The sequence below is a fragment of the Ruditapes philippinarum genome, unplaced genomic scaffold (assembly GCF_026571515.1).
Source record: "Ruditapes philippinarum isolate M1 unplaced genomic scaffold, ASM2657151v2 ctg1146_1_1_1_1, whole genome shotgun sequence".
Classification (NCBI taxonomy): Eukaryota; Metazoa; Mollusca; class Bivalvia; order Venerida; family Veneridae; genus Ruditapes; species Ruditapes philippinarum.
The window spans coordinates 224,760-250,494 of NW_026853527.1; the positions used below are offsets into that span (position 1 = coordinate 224,760).

Genomic DNA, 25,735 nt, shown 5'->3' on the forward strand with positions numbered 1-25,735 from the left:
TTAAGCAAAATCATCTGCCAAAATGATAACATCCAGCTTAGAACATCTGCCATAATAATAATAATATCAAGCCAAACCATGGCCAATATAACATCTGGCAAAATAATAACATCCAGCAAAAAGTCTGCCAAAATGATAATATCTAGCTAAACCATGGCCAAGATGATAGCATATGCCATAATGATAACATCTGGCAGAATGGTAATATCTAGCTAAACATCTGGAAAAATGATTACATCCAGCTACACCATGATAAAATTGATAACAACTGACTAAATGATAATATCCAGCTACACCATGGTAAAATGATAACATCTGACAAAATGATAACACCCAGCTAAAACATGGTCAGAATGATAACATCTGACTAAATGATAACACCCAGCTAAAACATGGTCAGAATGATAACATCTGACTAAATGATTACACCCAGCTAAACCATGGTCAGAATGATAACATCTGACTGAATGATAACATCCAGTTAAACCATAGTAAAAATGATAACATCTGGCTAAATGATAACATCCAGAACCATGGTCAGAATGATATTACACATGGCAAAATGTTAACATTCAGTTTAAGGTCTGCTAAAATGATAATTTTTAAACATCTGGCAAAAATATTGATGTTCTTGCAGTAATCATTTGCATTATTTATCTATAAGGACTTTTTTCTCAAGTTGTCCATTTATGTATAATATATATATTTCTATACTTTTTATTCTTCTTCATACAAATGTTCCTCAGCTACAGTAAAAATATTAAATATAATCCTTTATAACATTTCAGTAATCTACAGAAAAAACATGAACCCCCCCCCCCCCAAAAAAAACAACAAAAAAACAACAACAACAACATTCAAGCGTTGTCTCTATTGCATTTTTATACATAAACGACTACCGGTATTATCTCTTGACATTGTAGGGTGTACACCTTATCACAACCTTTGATGGCACCTTCACTTCCTGTAAAGATGACTACAAGTCGCCCATTGATAGTACCATATTATTCTGGTCCTACTCTCATGGACGATGGTGTCGATGAGGATACAGAGAGGAAACGTACATGGAGGTCAAGAAAAGCTGACTATGGAGGTATTTACACAAATTAGGGTATAAAAATAGCAATTTGATGGGCATCTGTGCTGAGTGGTTACGGCTGTTGACTTCAAGCCTCTTGCCAGTCACACCTGTGGGTTTGCATTTGTCATGTGAGGAAGCTATTCAACATTAATTTTGTCTTCTGATTTTAGTTAGTTCTTACTCTAAAGTTTTTAGAACAACTTCTGAGGCGTAATATTTTCCGAAAGGGTTACAGTACAAAAAATATAAAGAATGCTTCCGTTTTGCATTATTTTCCACTGCATTATTTAGATATATAGAGGATATTTGTTTAGTTCAGTGTAAGATCAGAATATATTTCACCAAGTGAGCACCAAAAGATATATTTCATGAGTAAGTGTTTTAAAACAGTAAAATTATCAGTTTTATATTTCACTGATATTTCATTAAACCACCGAAAAGCATGTAATAAATATATATATACTTGAAGCACAAGCGATATGTACAAATTTATTCGAAGTCCTCTATATTTATATTTAACAGCTATGTAACCTCTGATTACCATTTTTATATGCCCGTTTGAAAAACGGGTCGTATTATAATTTCCCCCATGGCGGGCGGGCATCCAATTTTGTCCGGAGCATATCTCCATGGAAGAATTTTAATGAAACATCATAGAAAGGTTCACCACTATGAGAAGCCATGTCGCACGCATGAACCAGGCCTCTAGGTCAAAGGTCAAGGTCACTCTTAGAGCTCATTGAAAAACGTTTGTCCGGAGCAAAACTTTTACACACAAAGGTTCACTATTGTGAAGCGGAGTGTCGCATGCAAAATTTAGTTCCCTATGGCCAAGGTCAAGGTCACACATAGGGGTCAAAGTTAAGTAAAAATATGAAAATGTGTATTGGGACCATTTAGTCATCATTTATTGAGGGATTGAAACACAAATGGTCATTATCATGACTATGGGTGTGACACATGTTTTTTAGATTAATATGTGCATGGTCAAGGTCACTAAATATGATTGCCAAGGTCACTAAAGATGATTAAATATAGAGATTTTGTCCAGAGCATATCTCCTACATATAGGTAGAGATTCTAATGAACTTCATACAAATTTTTACCACTATGAGAAGCCGTGTCCCATGCATGAACCAGATTTCTAGGTCAAAGGTCAAGGTCACACTAAAAGGTCATTGAAAAACGTTTGTCCGGAGCAAAACTTTTACATGCATAGAGGGATTTCAATATAACTTGGCACAAATGTTCACTATTGTGAGGCGGAGTGTCGAGCACAAAATTTAGGTCCCTGCGGCTAAGGTCAAAGTCACACGGAGGTCAAAGTTCTGGTAAAAAAATCACTAGAGATGATAATATATCAAGATATTATCCAGATATTGGCCAGAGCATATCTCCTATTAGCATACCTATAATGCCCACATCTCTGTCAAAAGCTTCTGTGACGGGCGTATATTGGGTTAATCTTGCCCTTGTGTTTGTATGCTCCCCAAAGGGAGAGCATATAGTCTCCGCCTTGTCTGTCTGTTCATCCAGTGTCTTGTCCGGAGCATAACTTGAAAACCCTCGGAGATAATTTGTTTAAACTTCACACAGTGGTAGAGGGCATTGAGGTGGAGTGCATTGTCAAAGAACCATAAATCTCTTTTGCCCCGTTTTTGAATTATCTCCCCTTTTAGAAAAATCTTGTCCAAGACAAAACTTTAAAACTATAAGAGATATGAAAATAGATCTCAATGGGAAGATGTGCAGTGCACAAGAATCGTAACTCTTTTTGCCTAAGTTTGGAGTTATTGCCCTTTGTTCATTTGAACACTTTGAACTTTGTCCGGAACATAACTCTTAGATGATAAGAGATATCAATATGAAACATTGTAGGTAGATAAATTTCATTGAGTAAAAGTGCAGTGAAAAAGAACCATAACTTTGATAAGCTCCATTTTTGAATTATCTCCCCTTTTAGAAAAATCCAGTCAAGGACTTAGCTGTAAAACTATAAAAGATATCTACATGAAACTTTGTAGGTAGATAGACCTCAATGGGTATATGTGCAGTGCACAAGAATCGTAACTGTTTTGCCTAATTTCGGTGTTATTGCCCTTTGTTTATTTTCACTTTTTGAACTTTGTCTGGGACATTACTCTTGAATTATCTGGGACATTTCTCTTAAATTATAAGAGATATCAACATGAAACTTTGTTGATAGATAGATGTCATTGAGTAAAAGTGCAGTACGAAAAAACCATAACTCTGTTAAGCCCCATATTTGAATTATCTCCCCTTTTAAAAAAAATATTGTACGGGAAATAACTCTAACACTATAAGAGATATCAACATGAAACTTTGTAGGTAGATAGATCTCAATGAATAGATGTGCAGTGCACAAGAACTTGAACTCCGCCTTGCCAAATTTTGTAGTTATTGCCCTTTGTTCATTTTTACATTTTGAACTTTGTTCATATTAGAGGTATCAACCAGAAACATTGTAGGTTGATAGTGCAGTGCAAAGAACAGTAACTCTGCCTTGCCTAATTTTGGAATTATTGCACAGGGACATTACTCAAGAGGTGTACTTTCCTGTGTCCAAAACCTATTTGGGGAGCATCACCCGGTTCAAACCGGGCTCTTGTTTATAATACAGTGCAATTGCTTTGTTTGGGAAAAAGAAATTAATTGATAAATTTGTATCTGATCAATGTTATATAGATTTAAAAAAAAACATTTATTTTAACTGACTAAATTTTATTCTAATGACATGAAATAATATCGAATACATGTATTTCATATCTCATTATTTAGAAAGTTTTGTGTATTTTTCAGATCCAACAAATCCCCTTTACTACAATTCAACGATACCAAGGCATGAATATGTAAGTTAAATAATTGTTATGTTTATGCTTTATATAAAAAATAAGTAAATTTTACCGGATGTTTCATTTTTATTATATGCCCGAAAGGGCATATTATGTTATACCACCTGGTGTCTGTCTGTCCGTCCGTCCATTAGCAATTTGGTTTCCAGAGCATAACTTAAGTTCCATTTGGCCCACAATGTTCAAACTTCATAGGATAATTGTCAATATTGGGTAGAAGACCCCTATTGATTTTGGGGTCAAAGGTCAAGGTCACTATTACCTTAAAACTGAAAACAGTTTCCGGAGCATAACTTAAGTTCCCCATTTGACCCACAATGTTCAAACTTCATAGGATGATTGTCAATATTGGGTAGAAGACCCCTATTGATTTTGGGGTCACAAGGTCAAGGTCACTATTACCTTGATACTGAAAACAGTTTCCGGAGCATAACTTAAGTTCCAATTGGCCCACAATGTTCAAACTTCATAGGATGATTGTCCATATAAGGTAGAAGACCCCTATTGATATTGGGGTCAAAAAGTCAAGGGTCAAGGTCACTTTTACCTTAAAACTAAAAACAATTTCCGGAACATAACTTAAGTTCCATTTGACCGACAATGTTCAAACTTCATAGGATGATTGTCTATATTGGGTAGAAGACCCCTATTGATTTTGGGGTCACAAGGTCAGTCAATATTACCTTGATACTGAAAACAGTTTCCTGAGCATAACTTAAGTTCCATTTGACCCACAATGTTCAAACTTCATAGAATGATTGTGCATATTGGAAAGAAGACCCCTAATGATTTTGGGGTCAAAAGGTCAAGGGCACTATATCCTTAAAACTGAAAACAGTTTCCGGAGCATAACTTAAGTTCCATTTGGCCCACAATATTCAAACTTCATAGGGTGATTGTCCATATTGGGCAAAAGACCCCTATTGATTTTCGGGTCACTAGGTCAAAGGTCAAGGTCACAATTACCTTGAAACCAAAAACAGTTTCAGGAGCATAACTTAAGTTCCATTTGACCCACAATGTTCAAACTTCATAGGATGATTGTCCATATTGGGTAGAAGACCCCTATTGATTTTGGGGTCACAAGGTCAAAGTCACTTTTACCTTAATACTGAAAACAGTTTCTAGAGCATAATTAAAGTTCCATTTGGCCCACAATATTCTAACTTCTTAGGATGATTGTCCATATAAGGTAGAAGACCCCTATTGATTTTGGGGTCACAAGGTCAAAGGTTAAGGTCATTATTAATAACTTAAGTATTAATCAACCTACAGCTGTAAAAATTTTTAGGATGAACAGCTAATTCCCATGTCTTGCAAATGCTTCATCCTTACTTTAAAAAAAACACTTGGGCATATAATGCTCCGCCTAGCGGTGCTCTTGTTAACCTTTAGGCTGCTTGCTGCAGCTGATTATACACATGCCACCATGTTGCCTGTTTGCTATCCAATCAGTTCATATCCTAAGAAACGATAAGATTGTTTTGTCCAGATTGAAAGATGGACAAGTTCATTTAATATATTAAGTGTGTTAAGGGTTAAGTGAAAATAAAATATAAACAGATGACATTGTTGTAACTAATTTTGGAGATTATAGTTAATTTCAATTTGCAATGAAATAATTATCAAATGTGTCATACTCGAGCTGTTCTGTTTAACCCTTATCATGCTAAATATCTTTAATGGACTTGTTCATCTTTCAGTCAGAACAAAATCATTCATCGTTTATAGGGAAAAAGTATGTACATGTACTGAAAAGCAAATAGAGCAGACCATGAAGCTCAGATGACTCAGTTGTGCTGTCTGGATGGTGACATTGGTATATTTAGTTACCAACACCAGGCTGTGAAAGGGTTAAGATTATTTAAACTCTGGCTACATCATTTTATTCAGGATCATTAGATTGTTATATTGACTTGAATTGTGCCCCTTGAGGCCAAGGGGTTGCCTTTACAGGTTGGGGCATAAGAATTACAGCCACTGTTTAACCCTGCATTATCATAAGAGGCAATTAATAAATGGGTTCGAATTACTTTAGAATTACTGAAATCTATGCATCTCATAGCTCCAGCAGGTGTGATGGTTTCGACCTTAAAGGGAGACACAGGCAAAATTTTCATTTCTTAGTTTTGAAATTTTCATTCATTATTCTGTAAATGTCCTCAAAATGAATACACTAAACAGTCAAAGGAACAAAACTTTTCTCCATATAAAGAATAAAATGGTGTTTTCCTAACTTGACCCGCGTGGGTCAGGTTAGAGTGCTAAAATGTCACAATAGTTGTCACTCTGTACTCTGGAAACGTTAAAAAACATGTCAAATCAATTACTTAGACTTGTTTCAATCATACAATATCCACAATATTTGTTATTGTAACTTCCAGGGTTTGTTCAAATCGCATGACTTGTTTTTAAACTATTCGGTGATTCTGTTCGCGTCAAAATTTCGTTCAACATATATAGATATATTTAAACTTCAAACCCAAAATATATAGAATTTATACAGAAATTCATGTTGGGACTTTAAGAAATGTCATTTTAGGGTGATTTGAGTACAGAAAATCATTTTTATATTTTTGCCATTATTTTACCTGAGTATCCCTTTAAGTTTGATACACCCGAGGTTAGTCAACATCATCTGTCCTGTTTCGGCGCCATATGACCTTATATTGTGTTGGTGTGCCATAAAACCAAACAAAACAAAAGACTTGCATCGTAAGAACTTAAAACATTATTCACATATAACACATGACTAAAGTAATAATTGTTGTCAGGTTAGCAATGTAAAAGTCCATCATGGCTCTCTTGTTTAAATATTTTAATTTATTTCTATTTTCAGTACTCCTTTGAAAGATGATCCTTTGCAAGCTTTGAATTTAGTTGGAACATCGAGTAACACTACCTGCGCCTGAAGTGCCACATGGTCCCTAGAAAACATACATCTCACATCTGTAGAATATATCAGAATATTAACTTTATAGACTTTATTGCATAGTGCTATCGGAATTAAATTCATGTGTTTGCCATTTACATAAACTTTCACTAAAAGTGAACATTTTGTTTAAGGTTCTTACTAACTTGAAATTATTGGATATATATGTATATTTTGTAAAGTTTTACTATATTTATACAGATCAGATTTTTTTCACAATATATTTATTTCTACTCGATTGTGTTTGTTTATAAATTTTCCCCAGGTCCATAGGAAAGTTCATTTAGAATCTGCCTTATTAGTAAGGTAAATTGAGCGTTATTTTCACAGATCTTCATTATCTGTTTACAATGAAGATTCGTATACTTTTTAGCTCACCTGAGCTTGCTCAGGGTGAGCTTTTAGGATCGATGAATGTCCGTCGTCCGTCGTCTGTCGTCCGTCCGGCCGTCCACAATTGCTTGTGAACACTCTAGCGGTCGCATTTTTGCCTCAATCATCATCAAACTTGGTCAGGATGCTTATCTAGTTGAAAGCTCGGATGAGTTCGAACATGGGTCATCTCAGATGAAAAACTAGGTCACAAGAGCTAAAAATAGAAAAACCTTGTGAACACTCTAGAGGTCACATTTTTGACCCAATCTTCATCAAACTTGGTCAGGATGTTTGTCTAGGTGATAGCTCGGATGAGTTCGAACATGGGTCATCTCGGATGAAAAAGTAGGTCACAGGAGCTATAAATAGAAAAACCTTGTGAACACTCTAGTGGTCACATTTTTGAACCAATCATCATCAAACTTGGTCAGAATGCTTGTCTAGTCAATTGCTTGGATGAGTTCGAACATGGGTCATCTCTGATGAAAAACTAGGTCACAGGAGCTAAAAATAGAAAAACCTTGTGACCACTCTAGTGGTCACATTTTTGACCCAATCATCATCAAACTTTGTCAGGATGCTTGTTTAGATAATAGCTCGGATGAGTTCGAATATGGGTCATCTCGGATGAAAAACTAGGTCACCGGAGCTATAAATAGAAAAACCTTGTTAACACTCTAGCGGTCACATTTTTGCATCAATCATCATCAAACTTGGTCAGGATGCTTATCTAGTTGATAGCTTGGATGAGTTCGAACATGGGTCATCTCGGATGAAAAAGTAGGTCACCGGAGCTAAAAATAGAAAAACCTTGTTAACACTTTAGCGGTCACATTTTTGCATCAATCATCATCAAACTTGATCAAGATGCTTGTCTAGGTAATAACTCGGATGAGTTCGAACATGGGTCATCTCGGATGAAAAACTAGGTCACAGGAGCTAAAAATAGAAAAACCTTGTTAACACTCTAGTGGTCACAATTTTGACTCAATTGTCATCAAACTTGGTCAGGAAACTTGTCTAGGTCATTGCTGGGAATAAATCGAACATGGGACATCTCGGATGAAAAACTAGGTCACAGGAGCTAAAAATAGAAAAATCTTGTTAACACTCTAGTGGCTACTGTTGTGATCCAAATATTCTGTTAATTGGTCTGAAAGTTTGTTTTGATGATTTCTAAGTCAAGATCGAACATGGGTCATCTTGGATGAAAAACTAGGTCACACCGCCCAAATATGGAAAAACCTTGTTAACATTCTAGTGGTCACATTTTCGACTCCATTATCATCAAACTTGGTCAGAATGCTTGTCTAGGTAATTGCTTGGATGAGTTCGAAATCGCATGTGAAACTAGGTCACCGGAGCTAAAAATAGAAAAATCTTGTTAACACTCTAGTTGCTACTGTTTTGATCCAAGTATCCTGGAAATTGGTCTGAAAGTTTGTTTTGATGATTTCTAGGTCAAGTTTGAATATGTGTCACCTGGGTAAAAAACTAGGTCGCACTGCTCAAATATGGATAATCCTTGTTAACACTGTAGTGGTCACATTTTTGACTCACCTGTCATGAGACTTGGTCAGAATGCTTGTCTAGGTAATTGTTTGGATGAGTTTGATAATTCAGGTGAGCGATCTAGGGCCATCATGGCCCTCTTGTTTATAGACCTTTATCCCATTTATACTTTCACTTCCTATTCACAGACTTCTTTTCCTGTGAAACACATTTGAATGATTTAAACACAGTTCACCTACAAGCTTTCATTATACACCTATATTGTTTTGTCATTGTAGCAGCCCTTAACATAAAGAGAATAACCTACTGGTATAAGACTTTATTGTAAGATATACAGTCATGTAATTGTGTGACGAACAACTTTAGGGAGAAGAAACAGGAGTTCATCATAACTAATAATATGCTCAGGTTGTGCTCTTTTTCTGGTATAGGTAGTGTTTTAACAGGTCAATGAAGTCCATGTTACTACTTATCATAGTTGAGACTGTAATATCCTGTTGGGTTATGCTCATTAGTTATATGTTATTGACCTATTTTTTAATTAGAATTTTACCTAGGTATTATCAAAGCAAACGCTAAGCAACATTTGTGTAATTTGATCAAAATTGCTATTTTAAAATGTCAAACCAAATTAAATAGGAAGTTCAGTGCATTTAACCAGGTGTCCAAGCTTTGACCCCAGATGACCTGCATAATAACAAGACACTAAGCTTTGTTGAAAAGTGTGGTTTTTATTTGAATTGACCTGGTGACTTATTTTCAACCAATAGTTACCCAAACTAAAGAACAGATACTCTGATAAAGTTTGATTTTTGCTTGGAAGAATGCTACAATCTTTACCAGGTAGAAATTTGATGGTTTAAGGTTCATTACTCATATCCGTTGGCCAAGAATTTAACCACCACATAGAAGATAAAAATATTGACAAATGGCCATACTTTGAGACTCCCCGTCTTGCTAATCTCTGGAGGCTATCAAGCTAGGTTATGGTTGATATGTTCTAGCCTGTGCTAGAAATAATGAACAGAGGAGCTACTGAGGTCTTCCTCTACCAGTAAAGCTGGAAAATCACCATTTGACCTTTACTATTGGTGTGACATAAAATTAAAAAAAATCTTGCTCATCTGTTACCATTACAAATCAAATCATACTTTAACTGTTGAAAAGCGATAAACTGGTTTGTGTTGTTGAGCTAATCAAATTCAAATTTGCAAAATGAAATAATGAAAGATTAACACTAATTTTGCTGCAACATAAATTTATTTCAAAATAATGATTAACAATCACTTTGGAAGCCCAACATTGAAAAAAGCAACATTGTATACAAAATCTCGAGATGCATGCACTACAATGATATAAAACTTAACATGCTTGAAACAAAAGTGTTTACCTTAAGCCAACAGTACAGAGCAAGACCAGCCTGTACATCCATGCAGTCTGACCAGCATACTGTTGGCTAAGAAAATTTTCAAAACCCCAAAACTGGTAATGGGCATATCCAAATGAAAGCTAGGCAAGTCCATTTAAGAAATTCAACAGGTTAAGGGTAGGCAAAAATCATTCTAAATGTTAGGATATATATAGATACTGGTAAATACATGCAAAAATACTGGTTAGTAATGTTTCATCATACACTAGTGAGAGGTCTTAACTTTTTTCTAATCCTGAACCAGTTTTTAATATAAAGTATTCAATTATTCATTATTAATAAAATTTTGATGACAATGCAAGACATTCAAAAAGTATTTCATATTAATCTTTAAGGAGGCATGCCTTCAGAAAAGTGAAACAAAACTTAAAAAAAAATCTGCAATTTGTAATTAATTGACAACTAAGTTTTCATTAAAAATAAATGAAGGTGTGCTGTTTTTAAGTTTGGTTTAACACTTGAATAAACAAGTTACAACCATCTTCAAAACAATAGGATTACTTCAGGCTTTAAGTACACACTGGGGAAGAATATGTCAGCACTTGCAGGCTGCTCGGGAAGAAAATATTGAAAATGAATAAAAAAATTCTCAAAAATAAAATTTTTTGTTCCCCTTTTTTTTGCATTTAAAAATATAAATCAATTATTTTAACTTAACAAAACCATTTACACTAAACAAATTTGTAAATAACACCTGAATAAAGAAATTTTCTAAATGAAACACAAAATAACACTTTTTTTTCTCTTACACAAATGTTCCTCTTAATTTTTTTTCATCCTTTGAATTTGGAATTTGTCCTTTATTATTTTTATTGAATTTCAATATCAAAATACTAACCTAAGTAGTTTAGCCAATCTACACTGTCGGTGTTGGCATTAGAAATTAGTCAGTACATGTAGAATGTATAAGATATGTTCAAAAGTTGATTGATGTGTGAAAAAAGTTAACATGTGCCATGAACATTGTCAATATTCCAGCGTTCTAATGAAAACAAAGAGCTCAGCTCCAACCATATATATGTGTATAAATAAAAAAAAAGAAAAGAAAATGGCACCAATCTTATTAAAATCAGCTCGAAATACTTACTCCATTACCTAACATAAGGTAGTTGAGCTTCAGTAAGGTCTGACTTTAATGAGATTGGTCGTAGCACATTTATCACAGACAATAATGAACAATACATTAGAGTAAAATAAATGACACTGATAACTAGTGTTGAAAATAATAAAAAGATGGATGTACAAGATTATGTTGACTGTATTATGATCAGGCCTTGTAGTTATCAAGCCTTAAAGCCAGAATCTAATATCTCCAAAAATCATACATTTCATGTAAATACTTAAATTAATCTCAGCACATATGTAGGAGAAAATAAGAAGAGATGTAGATAATCATAACAATCAAGATGTTAATCAAAAGTTCTGACTTTAAACCATAATAAATACAGGCCAAGGCACTTGTTATAAATTCCCTGCTAAGTTTCCAGAAAATATTACAGAAAGTTCTCACCAACATGTATACAATTATTTCATTTATTTTTAAAGACTAAAATGATATGAGCCGCGTCATGACAAAACCAACATAATGTGTTTGCGACCAGCATGGATCCAGACCAGCCTGCGCATCAGGATCCATGCTGTTCGCTATCAGTTTCTCTACTTGTAGAGTTGGTAAGCGAACAGCATGGATTCTGATCAGTTTGCGCGGATGATATACATAACTAGATATGTGATATTAACTATTTTATACCAGGCTTAGGTATGTTAATTTAATCTTCAATACTTGCACCAAAACAGGTTTTTATGTCTATGTTAATATTATCATTTATTTGTTAGAATTTAAATGCCTTTACTAAAACAAGAGGGCCATGATGGCCCTGAGGTCGCTCACCTGTATATAGCCCCCCCCCCCCCCCCACACACACACCCATAAGAAGATGTTTCATCTAAGCTCTAGCTCATTGGGCTTTTTAAAAGAAGATTTTTTTAAGTTTTTACTATACACATATAGTTAAAAACAATGACACCCCTGGGGCGGGGCCAGTTTTGACCCCAGGGCTTTTATTTGAACAAACTTTGTAGACACTTACTAGAAGATGTTTCATGCTTAATATCTAAACTCTAGCTATTTGGGTTTTTTCAAAGAAGATTTTTTAAGTTTTTGCTATACACATATAAGGAAAATCAATGACCCCGGGGCGGGGCCAATTTTGACCCCACGGCTTTTATTTGAACAAACTTGGTAGACACCTATTAGAACATGTTTGATGCTAAATATCTTAGCTCTAGCTCTTTGAGTTCTTTAAAAGAAGATTTTTTAAGTTTTTACTATATGCATATAGGGAAAATCAATGACCCCCTGGGGCAGGGCCAATTTTGACCCCAGGGCTTTTATTTGAACAAACTTGGTAGACACCCATAAGAAGATGTTTCATGCTAAACATCTAAGCTCTAGCTCTTTGGGCTTTTTAAAAGAAGATTTTTAAGTTTTTACTATACACATATAGTTAAAAACAATGACACCCCTGGGGCGGGGCCAGTTTTGACCCCAGGGCTTTTATTTGAACAAACTTTGTAGACACTTACTAGAAGATATTTCATGTTTAATATCTAACCTAAGTTATTTGGGTTTTTTCAAAGGAGATTTTAAGTTTTTGCTATACACATATAAGGAAAATCAATGACCCCCGGGGCGGCGCCAATTTAGACCCCAGGGCTTTTATTTGAACAAACTTTGTAGACACTCACTAGAACATGTTTCATGCTTAATATCTAAACTCTAGCTATTTTGGTTTTTTCAAAGAAGATTTTTTAAGTTTTTGCTATACACATATAAGGAAAATCAATGACCCCCGGGGCAGGGCCAATTTAGACCCCAGGGCTTTTATTTGAACAAATTTGGTAGACACCTATTAGAACATGTTTGATGCTAAATATCTTAGCTCTAGCTCTTTGAGTTCTTTAAAAGAAGATTTTTTAAGTTTTTACTATATGCATATAGGGAAAATCAATGACCCCCTGGGGCAGGGCCAATTTTGACCCCAGGGCTTTTATTTGAACAAACTTGGTAGGCACTCATTAGAACATGTTTCATGCTAAATATCTTAGCTCTAGCTCTTTGGGTTCTTTAAAAGAAGATTTTTAAGTTTTTACTATATGCATATAGGGAAAATCAATGACCCCCTGGGGCGGGTCCAATTTTGACCCCAGGGCTTTTATTTGAACAAACTTGGTAGACACTCACTAGAAGATGTTTCATGCCAAATATCTAAGCTCTAGCTCTTAGGGTTTTTCAAAAGAAGATATTTAAAGTTTTTTCTTTCGGTTGCCATGGCAACCAGAGTTCTGCATGGAATTAAATTCTTTGAACAATTTTGAAAGGTGACCACCAAAGGAACATTCCTGTGAAGTTTGGATGAAATTGGCCTAGTGGTTTATGAGGAGATGTCATTTAAAGTAAAAGTTTACGGACGACGGACGGACGGAAGCCGGACGAAAAGCGATCACAAAAGCTCACCCTGTCACTTTGTGACAGGTGAGCTAAAAATTCATAAAAATTAAAGAGTTGGTTTATGCCAACTTGGATGTACATTTATTGTCACAGAAATCATAATACAAAATCATTATATATATAATATATAAAAAAAACATGTCATGTATGTTCCTGCAAAAATTACAATGTCAATGAAATATCATTTAAAGATAAATAATTGCACTGTCCTTGAGTGACACAAACAGATTGATCAATGAAATTCATAAAACATCTTGTAAATCATTACAAAACAATACAATTCACAATACCTTAAACTTAAACAAGTCAACCTTCTAACAGTCAAATTAAAAAAACTATCCAATCACTCGGCACTATGTTCAATGAATTGAACATAAACATTTAAATCTGTAAAACATCTAGCAACATACAAGTATGCATAATCAACATACAAGTGTACATAATCGGGACACTACATTATTGCATATTTCATATATTGCATGCTAAATTTCCAAAAAAAATAAAATAAAAAGAAATTGACATGAGTATATAATAACTATGTTTAAATGTTAAGATAAAATTCTAGACTAACTACAAAACTATAGAAGTTTGATTTCAACGTGATTGTGAACGCCTTGTAGTAACAACTCCCCTTCAAATGTGATGATCTTCTTCCTCTTGGCTGCCCGTAGTGTTCCTACCAAGGCCTCGAATATGTTGGCACATCTTTCATCTTCAAATAATTCACCAAACGTCACCACATATTTACCATCAGCATCTGAAAACAAAGAAATGTAAAGGGTTACTGACTGTCATACAAAGAAGTTGCCAGAGAAGACAGCATATTTTACTAATTTAATACTGAAAATACAGAACTGTAAAAAATCAAAGCACAGAAGGCGCTGAATTTGTTTGGGTCTCAGAATGTCAGAAAGGTGAAGTTTGTGAGATTATAAACCAATTTGTTTGTTAAGTGTCACCAAATTCTGTTTCCAGTGTTATAACTATAGTAAATTGGCTCTAAGACTAATTGCAACACTGATATTCAATTCAATGTTTATTTGGCTTAATCAATTTAAAAAAAAAGTTGCCTGAACTGGGTTTTGAACTCCTGACCTCTCGCTTCTAGAGCGAGCGTGAAAACCCCTGGACCACAGGGATTTATAGGAGAACAGCATGAAGAATACCATATTATTCTTAATTAGAGTTTGTAACCATTATTAATTTCGATATATTTTGTTCACGGTAAACCTGTTGTTTAACACAGAAGTAAATAATCATGGAGCTGAATATAAGCATGTATAAAAGAATAACACAATATTAGAAATCTTCGACCAATTGGGAACTTTTTTTTCGTTACAAAAATTAATGCGCCTGTCATTTGACAATCTTTACGCAGTGATCTCCCCTTAATTTTTCGGCGTTAATGTACTTATGAAGGGAAGTAACCCCTTCGAGGAGTTTGGACTACTTTCGGCATTTGCAAATAAGAACATCAGGGTCTGAAATTTCGCTACCATTATTTGTTTGGTCTGACAACCCAAACAAATAAAAATTGATCATCATAAATTTTATAAAACATTTTGCTTCATCAATACCTGGTCAAAAAATTAAAAGGAAAATTTTTCAAGAATGGTACCAAATTTATCTGTGGTTCTTAACCTTTATGACATCTCATATTTTACTTATAGTCAATCACTTTTAAAGTTCTATTCTGGACTTGTGCTTTGGGCAAAAAGTTATTATGAAATTAAATACAAGGGAGATAATTAAAAAACTGGACTATATCAGGTACTTGGTCACTGAACTTCTAGTCGATACCTATTAATATCTTAAGTTTCAAGTCAATATTCAGATACATTGTAGTTATAAAGTAATGCTCCTGACAAAACATTAGAATGGAAAGACAGGCCACAAACCATACCTTAAAATAATATACAACCTAGTAATTTTAATGTCTGACATCTAAAACATTTATCCAAATTTCATATTGTAATGCCAAGTATAGAATGCATGTAATACAGGAAAGCTTTCTTGTTGTGTTATCAAGTACCGGTATAACAAAAAACAGTGGCTAATAAATTGTTCTTTTCAAGGTCAATGATTTCAAACAGTGAGTGATTGCCATCACAATTCCGAGAGTTGGTCATTAAAATACGTACAGTTCTGATTTTACCAAGGAATATCAAATGTAAGAACCAATGGAAATGTCTTTTAACAACTGAAAACTGTTGTATTAATGACAAAACAGATACAAAAATTTCAACTTATCCTACCTGTTCTTGCTGGATAACACTATTTTTGGCTCTCAAAATTGAACCTCTGACATGCACACTTTCTAAATTTTTATTTATGTACTTTGTGGGTACAGTCATAGTATAAGAGTATGATTATACTACCATCTTAGTTTTGGTAGCAACACTACAAACTATTATGTTATTATTTGAAAGGCCGTAAGTTTGACCAATGACAAGGCTGAAGATTTTATAATTGGTAAAATTACAGATTTATGAATACTATATAAAATTTTACAGAAACAAAAATATTAAAGTTATTTGAAATTTAAACCTTCACTCCAAAATAAATAAACCACAAATTTAACCATCATGGTTAGACTTTACTGCTCATTATTTAGGGGAGATGTGCTAGTGGCTGGATAGCTCAGTCCGTAGAGCCGCCATACGGTATTCAGAGGGTCCTGGGTTCGAGTCCCAGTCAGACTGCAGATATTTCTCACCCTGTGACATTGGCGCCCAACAGGAGACTGTAACTGCATATAGCTCAGAGTTTAAATTACATTGCTCTGTAACTCTGTAAAATCCTTGGACAAATTTCAATATAGCAGGGGAGTATGTCACGGTTCAGAACTGCAGAACTGCTCACTATGTAGGAGAGGAGATGTGTAAGCAACCGGATAGTTCAGTTGGTACAGCCACGGTACAGTATTCCTAGGGTCCTAGGTTCCAGTCCCAGTCCCAGTCAGGCTGTACATTTTTCTTACACTGTGACATAACCAAAATTAACAAACCTTGTTTGCCCATTCTTTTGATCTCCTCTACCAACAGACTCACTTCATGTTCAACATTCATTATGACTGTTTTATAATACCACTGAAAAAACTAGAAATGTGTCATCATGCCACGGATGCCCCCGCATGCAGCCAAAATTTCAGATGTTATAATATTTAGTTCCAAATTTGTTTGCACAAATTATTTTTTTCATTTGCAGTTCAAAGCCCTTAAAACTTTTCAATGTTAACACAAACCATTTTCATACAATGTTCAAGGCACTGAAATTATTCAGTCTTGACCTTTTGAAAATAGCATATTTCATATTTGTAGCCATACATTTCCACAAAAGTATGAGTGCTGAAGCAGAAAGTTCAAAATTTTTCCAACATTCAAGAAAGATAAGTTTGTCCAAAATCATTGAACCACGACCAAATTCAAACTTAAACTGCTTATTCCCAAGATGTATCTATATTATTTTCAAAGTGAAAGGGATATAACCATGACCAAATTCCAACCTGCCCATTCCTTTGACATATCCATATGTCAAATTTGAGTTGAATATGTAACACTGTTGGGTAGATAATGAACAGAAACTGTAAATTTCATATTATTTTCAAGGTGAAAGGGGCATTACTCTGCCAAAAATCATTGAACCATGACCAAATTTATACTTGACCTGCGCATTCCAAAAACGTATCCATATGTCTAATTTGAGTTGAATGTGTTGTACTGTTGGGGAGATAATAAACAGAAACTGAAAATTTCATATTATTTTCAAAGTGAAAGGGGCATAACTCTGCCAAAAATCATTGAACCACAACCAAATTTGAACTTGACCTGCGCATTCCTTTGATGTATCCATATGTCAAGTTTGAGTTGAATGTGTTGTACCGTTGGGGAGATAATGAACGGAGACTGAAAATTTCATATTATTTTCAAAGTGAAAGGGGCATAACTCTGCCAAAAATCATTGAACCATGACCAAATTCGAAGTTGACCTGTATTTTCCCATGACATATCCATATGTCAAGTTTGAGTTGAACGTTTTGTATCGTTATGGAGATAATGAACGGAAACTGAAAATTTCATATTATTTTCAAAGTAAAAGGGGCATAACTCTGCCAAAAATCATCGAACCATGACCAAATTCGAACTTGACCTGTATTTTCTCATGACATATCCATATGTCAAGTTTGAGTTGAACGTGATGTATCGTTATGGAGATAATGAACGGAAACTGAAAATTTCATATTATTTTCAAAGTAAAAGGGGCATAACTCTGCCAAAAATCATCGAACCATGACCAAATTCGAACTTGACCTGTATTTTCTCATGACATATCCATATGTCAAGTTTGAGTTGAACGTGTTGTATCATTATGGAGATAATGAACGGAAACTGAAAATTTCATATTATTTTCAAAGTAAAAGGGGCATTACTCTGCCAAAAATCATCGAACCATGACCAAATTCGAACTTGACCTGTATTTTCTCATGACATATCCATATGTCAAATTTGAGTTGAATGTGTGCAACCGTTACTAAAATAATGAACGGAAACTGATGATGACGGAATGACAGAATGACGGAAGGACGGAATGACGGAAGGACGGAAGGACGGAATGACGGAAGGACGGAACAGGGTAACACTATATGCCCCGGCCATTACATGGCGGGGGCATAAAAACACAAAGTGTATTTAAAACATTCTCAATCAAATGAGAACTGAACCAAATTTTACACAACTAAACAATCATCAAATGACATCTCTTTAATAAACTATCACTTTTTAACAATCAATTTTTGTTTTGCAAATGCTTGTTGATTTTCACAAAACTGAATTTATTATCAATATCTACCGTAACCAGACAACTTTGTTAATCCGATTTTTTTAATATCCGAATATTGCTCTAGTTTAGTATCCGTTTCATTGTTTAAGAACAACTATTACCTGAAATGAAACTAATAAAAAGTTACTGAACACTTGCATACATATTTTTTTCAAAAGTTTTGTCTATTTTTAATTGAAATTGAACAACATCTAGCGAATATTTTTGAGAAAATACCTTTCAGAGAAAACCCGGAAATCGCTTCGCCCCAGATTGAAATCGGTACTCCTCGCCGGTTTTCGTTGCTAAATTACAACTTACAGTCATCCGGAAAACGATGCGCGCTAAACATTTTTACAAGATAAGCTGGTACAGTATAGTTTTGATTTAGAACCACTGATCGTATGTTAATTATTTCAGAGTTTTAGATAATTGTTATTGTTTTTGGTCATTTTTTTTCCTTTTAGAATACGATGGCACAGACAAAAATCAAGTGAGCACGTGTTACCACGTACGCACGTGTTAGCTGTTACTTGCGCGTGTATAAACTAACCATTAAACCAGCTGATAATTGGCACGTGCTCACGATATATTTCACTTGTGCGCATGAGTTAACTACCAAAGTTAAGGTCAGCCTAACCCTAACATGTACTTGCATATTTATTCAACATGATAATTATATAACTTCCGATGATCCCCAGAACTGTGTCACCACAACAGTTGTTTGGCAATACTGACAAGCTATAAACATATAATTCCAAAGAAGCTATATCTGCGGACAGATATAACATACATACGTTTATATGGACTTGACCGAAAATATTGATAACGTGCGCACGAAGTAACTATATTACCAGAGACATAGATAACATAGATCTATGTCTCTGCTATTACATGCTAAAGGGTAAGTTCACATTAAAATGTCCCCTGGCCTCTATGTCAATGTATTTCTCAAATAAAACAGTTATATGTACAAAATAAAAAAGAAATAAAGAACACTTTTAAAATGTGTAATAATATTCAGATGTTTTAAATTTTCATCATTTGAAAATGATCTAAACTTGCAGACATCTCAAAACCACCTCAATGTTTCAGTAATACAGATGTACACTCATACATCTCTACAAAAATGAATCTCTTCGGACATTGTTATTGTACCACAAACTAGCCAGATAAATTTGATATTTTTATATTAATATTATTTTGCACTTTCTACAATTGGAATTACGACATACCAATGATTTTAAATGCCGATAATGATTATGCTATGATGTTTATTTGCAGAATTAACGCAAGTTGATTTTTTTGAATTCTTATTTTCAGGAACAATAATAGCCTATCAAATTGTGCGCTTTATGGCGTTTTATTATATAGACGATGGTCGCCCTTCTATGTAATATCAGATTGTAAATTTGGTCGTTTTTAAAGTCGAAATATTGAGACTAGAACAATAATAGATATACATTGTAAACCACATACTGTTTCCTAAATATTTTCTATACGGAGATCGAAGTTTATCTGTTTACCATGCACGTATTAGAAACGAATGTAGTAATCTTAATGCGATCTTTGTGAGATAACTCGTTTTGTAGCTACTGTACATCCCAGCAAACATGCATATATGGGACCCATATGGGCTATATCTAGGCAAGCCCATATGGGTATGCCCATATTGGACCTATATGGGACCAATATGGGCAAGTCCATTTGGGTAACGCCCATATTGGACCCATATGGGTCCCATATTACAGGCACTATAAGGAAAAAACGATTTTTTCGTTTATTTATTTCTTTAGAACTTGTTTACTTTGAGCTATAGTGTGACCACCTTGGCATAAATTGCTATTATCTTTTATAAAAATCGTAGCATTAACATATATACAAGCCATGAGGGACCCATATGGGTCCCATTCGGGCAACCCAATAAATATTAGCATGCCTGAGCAGGTGCGAGAAATTAATTTGTTTAGTTTTTATATTGGTTTTAATTTTTATAATCTAATATAAAAATGTGTTTTTTAGACTATTAATTCAGAAATAATTTATAAAAATCAGCATTTGATGAAAAATTTATTTCGAGCATGCGCAGACGTGATTTCCGCTGCCGCTTAAAATCAAATTGTGTATTGAAACGTTAAAATTGTAAAATTGTACACGAAAACAATATTTCATTTCAATTCGGAACATTTAACGGCGATTTCGTATAACGACCTTTCATATTATATCCTTACAGATTTATTGTGTGTGTAGGTAAGTGTAAACGTCATTTATTTTTTGTTTTTGCCTTTGCCATGTAATTTCGCGATAGTTTTTGTCAGTTTAATTTGCGACATTTTCTAGAATTTACGCCCACTATTAGACACTTTAGCTGACCTATGGATGTGTATAGTTGTTATTGTTGAATAAATTAACTGTGACGGAGTCGACACTAACATTTTAATAATATTGTTTTCTATCAAGACTAAATTTTAAGAGATCCTTTTTTAAGGGACACATCATTTGAAATCCAGTGACCCCTCCTAGCCTTAGAAGTCCCCTTCCATTTTTGTACCAATATTTCATTCATAAGCATTTTAAAAATATTAAATGCAAATACTTATTATTACAAATACACCAATAAACACTTTCCCCCCAACTAGCAGACGACAGGCTATTCTTATCAGTAGGTTTTTCGAGTAAAGATATCCGGTTGCGTATCTCGCTGTATAAATCGTATGTAAAATGGTCTGACATATGGTAGGTTTAACAGTTAATTTAAATACTTTGGTGACAAAAATATGTACAATTATATACTGTGGCAAAGCTAAGATCCCAAGCTTTCCATTGATGTAATAATTTTTAAAATCAGACATTTAATCACCACAAACTACTAGTGGTTTAAAAATGGCTTAATTTGTATTGTTTTTGCGTAAGAGATATCGATTTTACTCGAAGATAAGGGAAACAACTCGTATTTTTTCACTCGATATACCTCGGTTATTTACGTAGTTCATATGAAAAGTGTTTATGGGTGTATTCAAGTATTTTTTCCAAGTACCAACCAAGCCCTATGTTGCACAGGCACGAGTATCGGACAAATATGATATGACAAAAATATGACCCGAAAGATAATTAAACCTGTGTTCATCTTTAAAAGGTCAAAAACCGAAAAAAAATTGTAAATTATACCCCCTTTAAAAACATACTTTAAGTTAAGAGAAGGCTAGAAACTCCAGATTCGAGCCTGCAAGCAAGTGATTCACTTCCGGGGCCGTTGTGAAAACAATTGTCCAGACAATTAAAAAAATCTTTTTATCACTTTCACGTTTGTATTAAGCTTCCAAATAGGACCAAGTCTTTAGCCCTTCCCGTTCATGAAAATATCTATCGGGGAAACAAACGCATTCATGCTAAAATCCTTGGTAGACAAAATTGCGGCACAACAATTCGGTACGTAAACATAGACTAGTACATGTTTGCCAGCTGATTATGGGTCATAATCATATTGTCATATTGTCACTTGGCGCCAATAACTCACTTAATGTATATGTATTTTATAATTACTTATTAATGTATTTTCATTTTATTGTAAATAGGCATCAAAAAGGCTGTATGAATCGGATAGTGGCACTGATGAGAATGAGACAGACACAGAGAGTAGGCCACCACAAGTTATTGACCAAGCAACAACGCCCAAAGAGTCACAAAGCCTACTTTCATCTCCGCCTCGCTTATCTGCACAGGCATTGCGAGAGGCCAGCAGTGATGTGCAAAGTGCTTCTTCAATACAAGGCTTCTGATACACCCTTCCGTGGGCAGATTATTGGGCCCAGTAAGTATAAACTTCGGAGCTATAAATATATTTATTATTACAGTACATACTTATTAAATGTTATATTCTCAAAACAAGTCAACAAATGTAATAACAAGCGGGATTGAGTGACACAGCCAAAAATGGAAAGTTTCACCTTGTGACGCCCTAGTTCAAAAAATATTCAAAAGAAATTGATGATTACTTGTGTTAGTCTTTATCATGATGTGAATTTGTGCGCATATTCTTGCCTGACCCCACTACTGTTATCCAAAGTTACGGTCCCTGGAAGAGTCAAGAATGTTTATTTTCACCAAATGACATGCCTAGGCTCAAAAATATGTTAAGTTTAATTCATGATTTCATATCATTTTCACATTTTGTGACCTTGCACACTCAACAATCCTTTTTGAGATTTTAGCGTTAATTACTGTTAAAGCCAAGGAAAAATTTAAAAATACTGGATTTTTTTCATTTGAGCCGGGTCATGACAAAACCAACATAATGGGTTTGCGACCAGCATGGATCCAGACCACACATAGCTCTAAAATTATATGGCCTAGAATTATTAATCCTTTTTTTCAGCTGCTGTTACACAGATTCTCCGAGTCTTTGAGACAATGCGAGAGAAGAATCGTGAAATTAAGAGGATGGTGCAGCGAATGCTGTTAAGGTCAGCAGCAGATGACCAACCGCTGCAACTTCCGAAAGATATCTCATTCCCTATTCGTTATCCTGAGCAGATGGAAGCATTCGATAAGCTTCTGGGAGATCAGACAATACTCTCATCTGTGGTAAGCATAGTGTTAGTCATGTATGTTGCTCCATTAGTAACTGGAAAAAGTATACCCCATATCCACTGGCCTAAAAGCGAAATAACATAATGGTCTGTGGTGAGCACTTGATGATAATGTATAATCATTCTGCTATATTTATGTTGGAAAATATTGCACAGTGGACAAACACTTTGCTGCATTAATTTCAGAATTAAAAACTGGCATGTTTTAATTTTTTGATTCATATTGAACACAGTTTTGTTATTTATATATGCTATAATAGCCATGAGCACAAGACATGGGCAGTTGGCCTCGTTTTCAACATTAATTATTAATTAGGACAAGACAGTCAATTCATTAATCAAAATGCTGGCAGCTTTCAAAATACCAGGAAAATGACTAGTACCCACAAATCCCAGGAATTGAGCTGTTATTTTTATTATCAACAATTATTCTGTTGATATTGAATAAACTCTTGTATAAAAAAAACAATGATAATGTGCCCATTATTACTCGGTGGAGGGGACAAACATAAAGGCACAAGTCACTAAGGTGTTGTCCTAGGCTGTAAATATATGAGGGAAGATCTTTTAATTTGTCAATCCAAACAGTTTTCTCGGCAGATTATGTTTTTGAGGTCCAGTTGACAATTATTTGTCATTTGGTGACTTGCAGCCCATCACTTAGTAGTGTTAAAATTAACGTTAAAAAAGTTTATGTTCTGCTTTATTTAAGGTGCGGTTCCTCTCAATGTTTGGTATGGCAGATGTACGGGAAACTGTTGACCGCTTGATGAAAGAAACCATGTCAAATGAACTGGCAAGAATGTACAATATGAAGTGGCTGAAGGGGAAGGAAAAGTTTGTGGGCCTCTGGATACTGAATGTTTTGTATAGTAAGTGATATTTTACAAATTTGCAAAGTGGTGTCTTCAAAATAGATATATTATCCAAGATCTTGTTATTGTGTCTTCGGGTATTGCTTTAATGAAGGAAAATGCTTGACTAGCTTTTATGGAAATTAATAAGAGAGAATATTTTACATGCTGTGTGGTTTTGATCCCATGCATTGTGTTGTGATGCATAATATAAACAGAAATCACCTTCTTGTAAAGCAAGTTATTTGCTTACCTTAACATTCTTTACTGATTACACCGATAAGATGATCTCAGCTTACAACTGACTGCAGCGATATCACAGAATATTGTTAAAAGCTATGTAAAACCAGGAAACAAACATCTATATTTGGTAAAACATACCAGAATTAGTTTATATTCCAATTTATACTGCTCAAAATGCTACAAGGTGGCTTATGACCTTTGAATGGTTTCAATACCTTCATTTCACTTCATTTCATTCTTTAAGGATAAGAATGCTTGTTTTGTAGAATGTGTCCAAAGGAACTTGCCGACAAAGGCTGCAACGAGGAAGGATGTTGAAATAGAGGTTTCAAAGTGGCTGGCTGGCGCGCGGGACCGCGATGGGGAAGAAAAGCAAGAAACAAAGTGTCAGAGACCTTACCTGAAGAAATGAAGGAAGTGACTAGACATGTTTTTAATCTAAAAATGCAAATTTATAGAGGATATTTGTTTGTTTGTGTGTAAGATGAAATTTTATATCATCAAGAGAGCTTTAAAAAACAGTATTCTCATGAGTGGCTATGCGCTCGTGAGAACACTGTTTTTTAAAGTTCCTTCAATGATATAAAATTACATCTTACACAACAAACAATAAAGTGTCTTTTTATTTTATGCTAATGAAATTTCCTCAATATTAACGTTAATATTAAATCTGTTTTCCCCACTGTTAACATCAATTTTAGTTAAATTTAAGTCCCATTTCTCATAAATACAGGAAGTCTTGGGCTGAAAAATAAGTTTGACAATCAACGTTGAATAGCCATGATATTATTTATTGAATTCAAAAAATTTGAATGATGATAAAATCTTTAAAAAGTAGTCTCGTCATAGAAAAAGTTTGAAATTTTAATCATTTTACTGTGAAATTATCAAATATATTTTTCACGGATACATCAGTAATACACTCAAAAGCATAAAATAAATGACTTATTTTACATTTTCAAACCTTTACTTCATCTGCATATAAGTTATTCCACTGATTGAAAGTCAATATGTATCAAGGTATTTTTAAAATGTGATAAGGGTCAGAACTACAGTAAGCGGCTCATTTGTTTATCTTGTTATACTTTTTGTTGCTAATTTTAATGTTTGAGGTCATCAGCATAGCATGTCTTTCTTGTAAATGCAAAATTCTTGTCTAGTCAAATTTTGCTTTCTAGTCAGTATATTCTGCTGCTATGTTATGTTTGTTGTTGACATTATATGCTGTTTTTCTGTTGTCTATATGCTGTTGTTTTTTTCCATTAAACATTGTTACTGCACGGAGGAAGGTAGTCTAGTACTGGTGTAACTCTCCAGAAACGATGGTTAGGAAACTACCCGCCTATATGACGTAAAAGGCGCAAAATGAAACAAACAAAAAACATTGTTACTATTTAAATCAAGACATTAAATGCTTGGGGAATGTTTTTGATACTGATCAATACAATTATAACATCTTGTCAAAACTTGACACTAACAGGGAACACATGTATTGATATGGTATTAACCTTTAAAATA

At 34.3% G+C, this 25,735-nt stretch overlaps 3 protein-coding genes across 3 annotated transcripts in view; 2 read left to right on the forward strand and 1 right to left on the reverse strand.

Moving 5' to 3' along the window:
* Positions 1 to 7,122, forward strand: part of LOC132737131 (sushi, von Willebrand factor type A, EGF and pentraxin domain-containing protein 1-like) — a 62,631-nt gene extending 55,509 nt beyond the window's left edge. Inside the window, exons 50-52 of the mRNA XM_060724385.1 lie at positions 924 to 1,093; positions 3,902 to 3,951; positions 6,794 to 7,122. Coding sequence (XP_060580368.1) covers positions 924 to 1,093; positions 3,902 to 3,951; positions 6,794 to 6,811 — 238 coding nt within the window. The 3' untranslated portion in view covers positions 6,812 to 7,122. The remainder of the gene's footprint in view (positions 1 to 923; positions 1,094 to 3,901; positions 3,952 to 6,793) is intronic.
* A 2,892-nt stretch (positions 7,123 to 10,014) lies between these two features.
* Positions 10,015 to 18,899, reverse strand: LOC132737125 (costars family protein ABRACL-like). The gene is made up of 3 exons (XM_060724381.1): positions 18,769 to 18,899; positions 16,721 to 16,802; positions 10,015 to 14,470 (listed from the first exon to the last, which is right to left on the reverse strand). The coding sequence occupies exons 2-3, from the start codon at positions 16,779 to 16,781 to the stop codon at positions 14,292 to 14,294; spliced, it is 240 nt and encodes a 79-aa protein (XP_060580364.1). The 5' UTR covers positions 16,782 to 16,802; positions 18,769 to 18,899; the 3' UTR covers positions 10,015 to 14,291.
* A 510-nt stretch (positions 18,900 to 19,409) lies between these two features.
* On the forward strand, positions 19,410 to 24,629 carry LOC132737132 (uncharacterized). The gene is made up of 5 exons (XM_060724386.1): positions 19,410 to 19,435; positions 22,107 to 22,342; positions 22,907 to 23,115; positions 23,833 to 23,992; positions 24,484 to 24,629. Exons 1-5 carry the CDS (start codon positions 19,410 to 19,412, stop codon positions 24,627 to 24,629), a joined length of 777 nt encoding a protein of 258 aa, XP_060580369.1.
* The last annotated feature ends 1,106 nt before the right edge of the window (positions 24,630 to 25,735 follow it).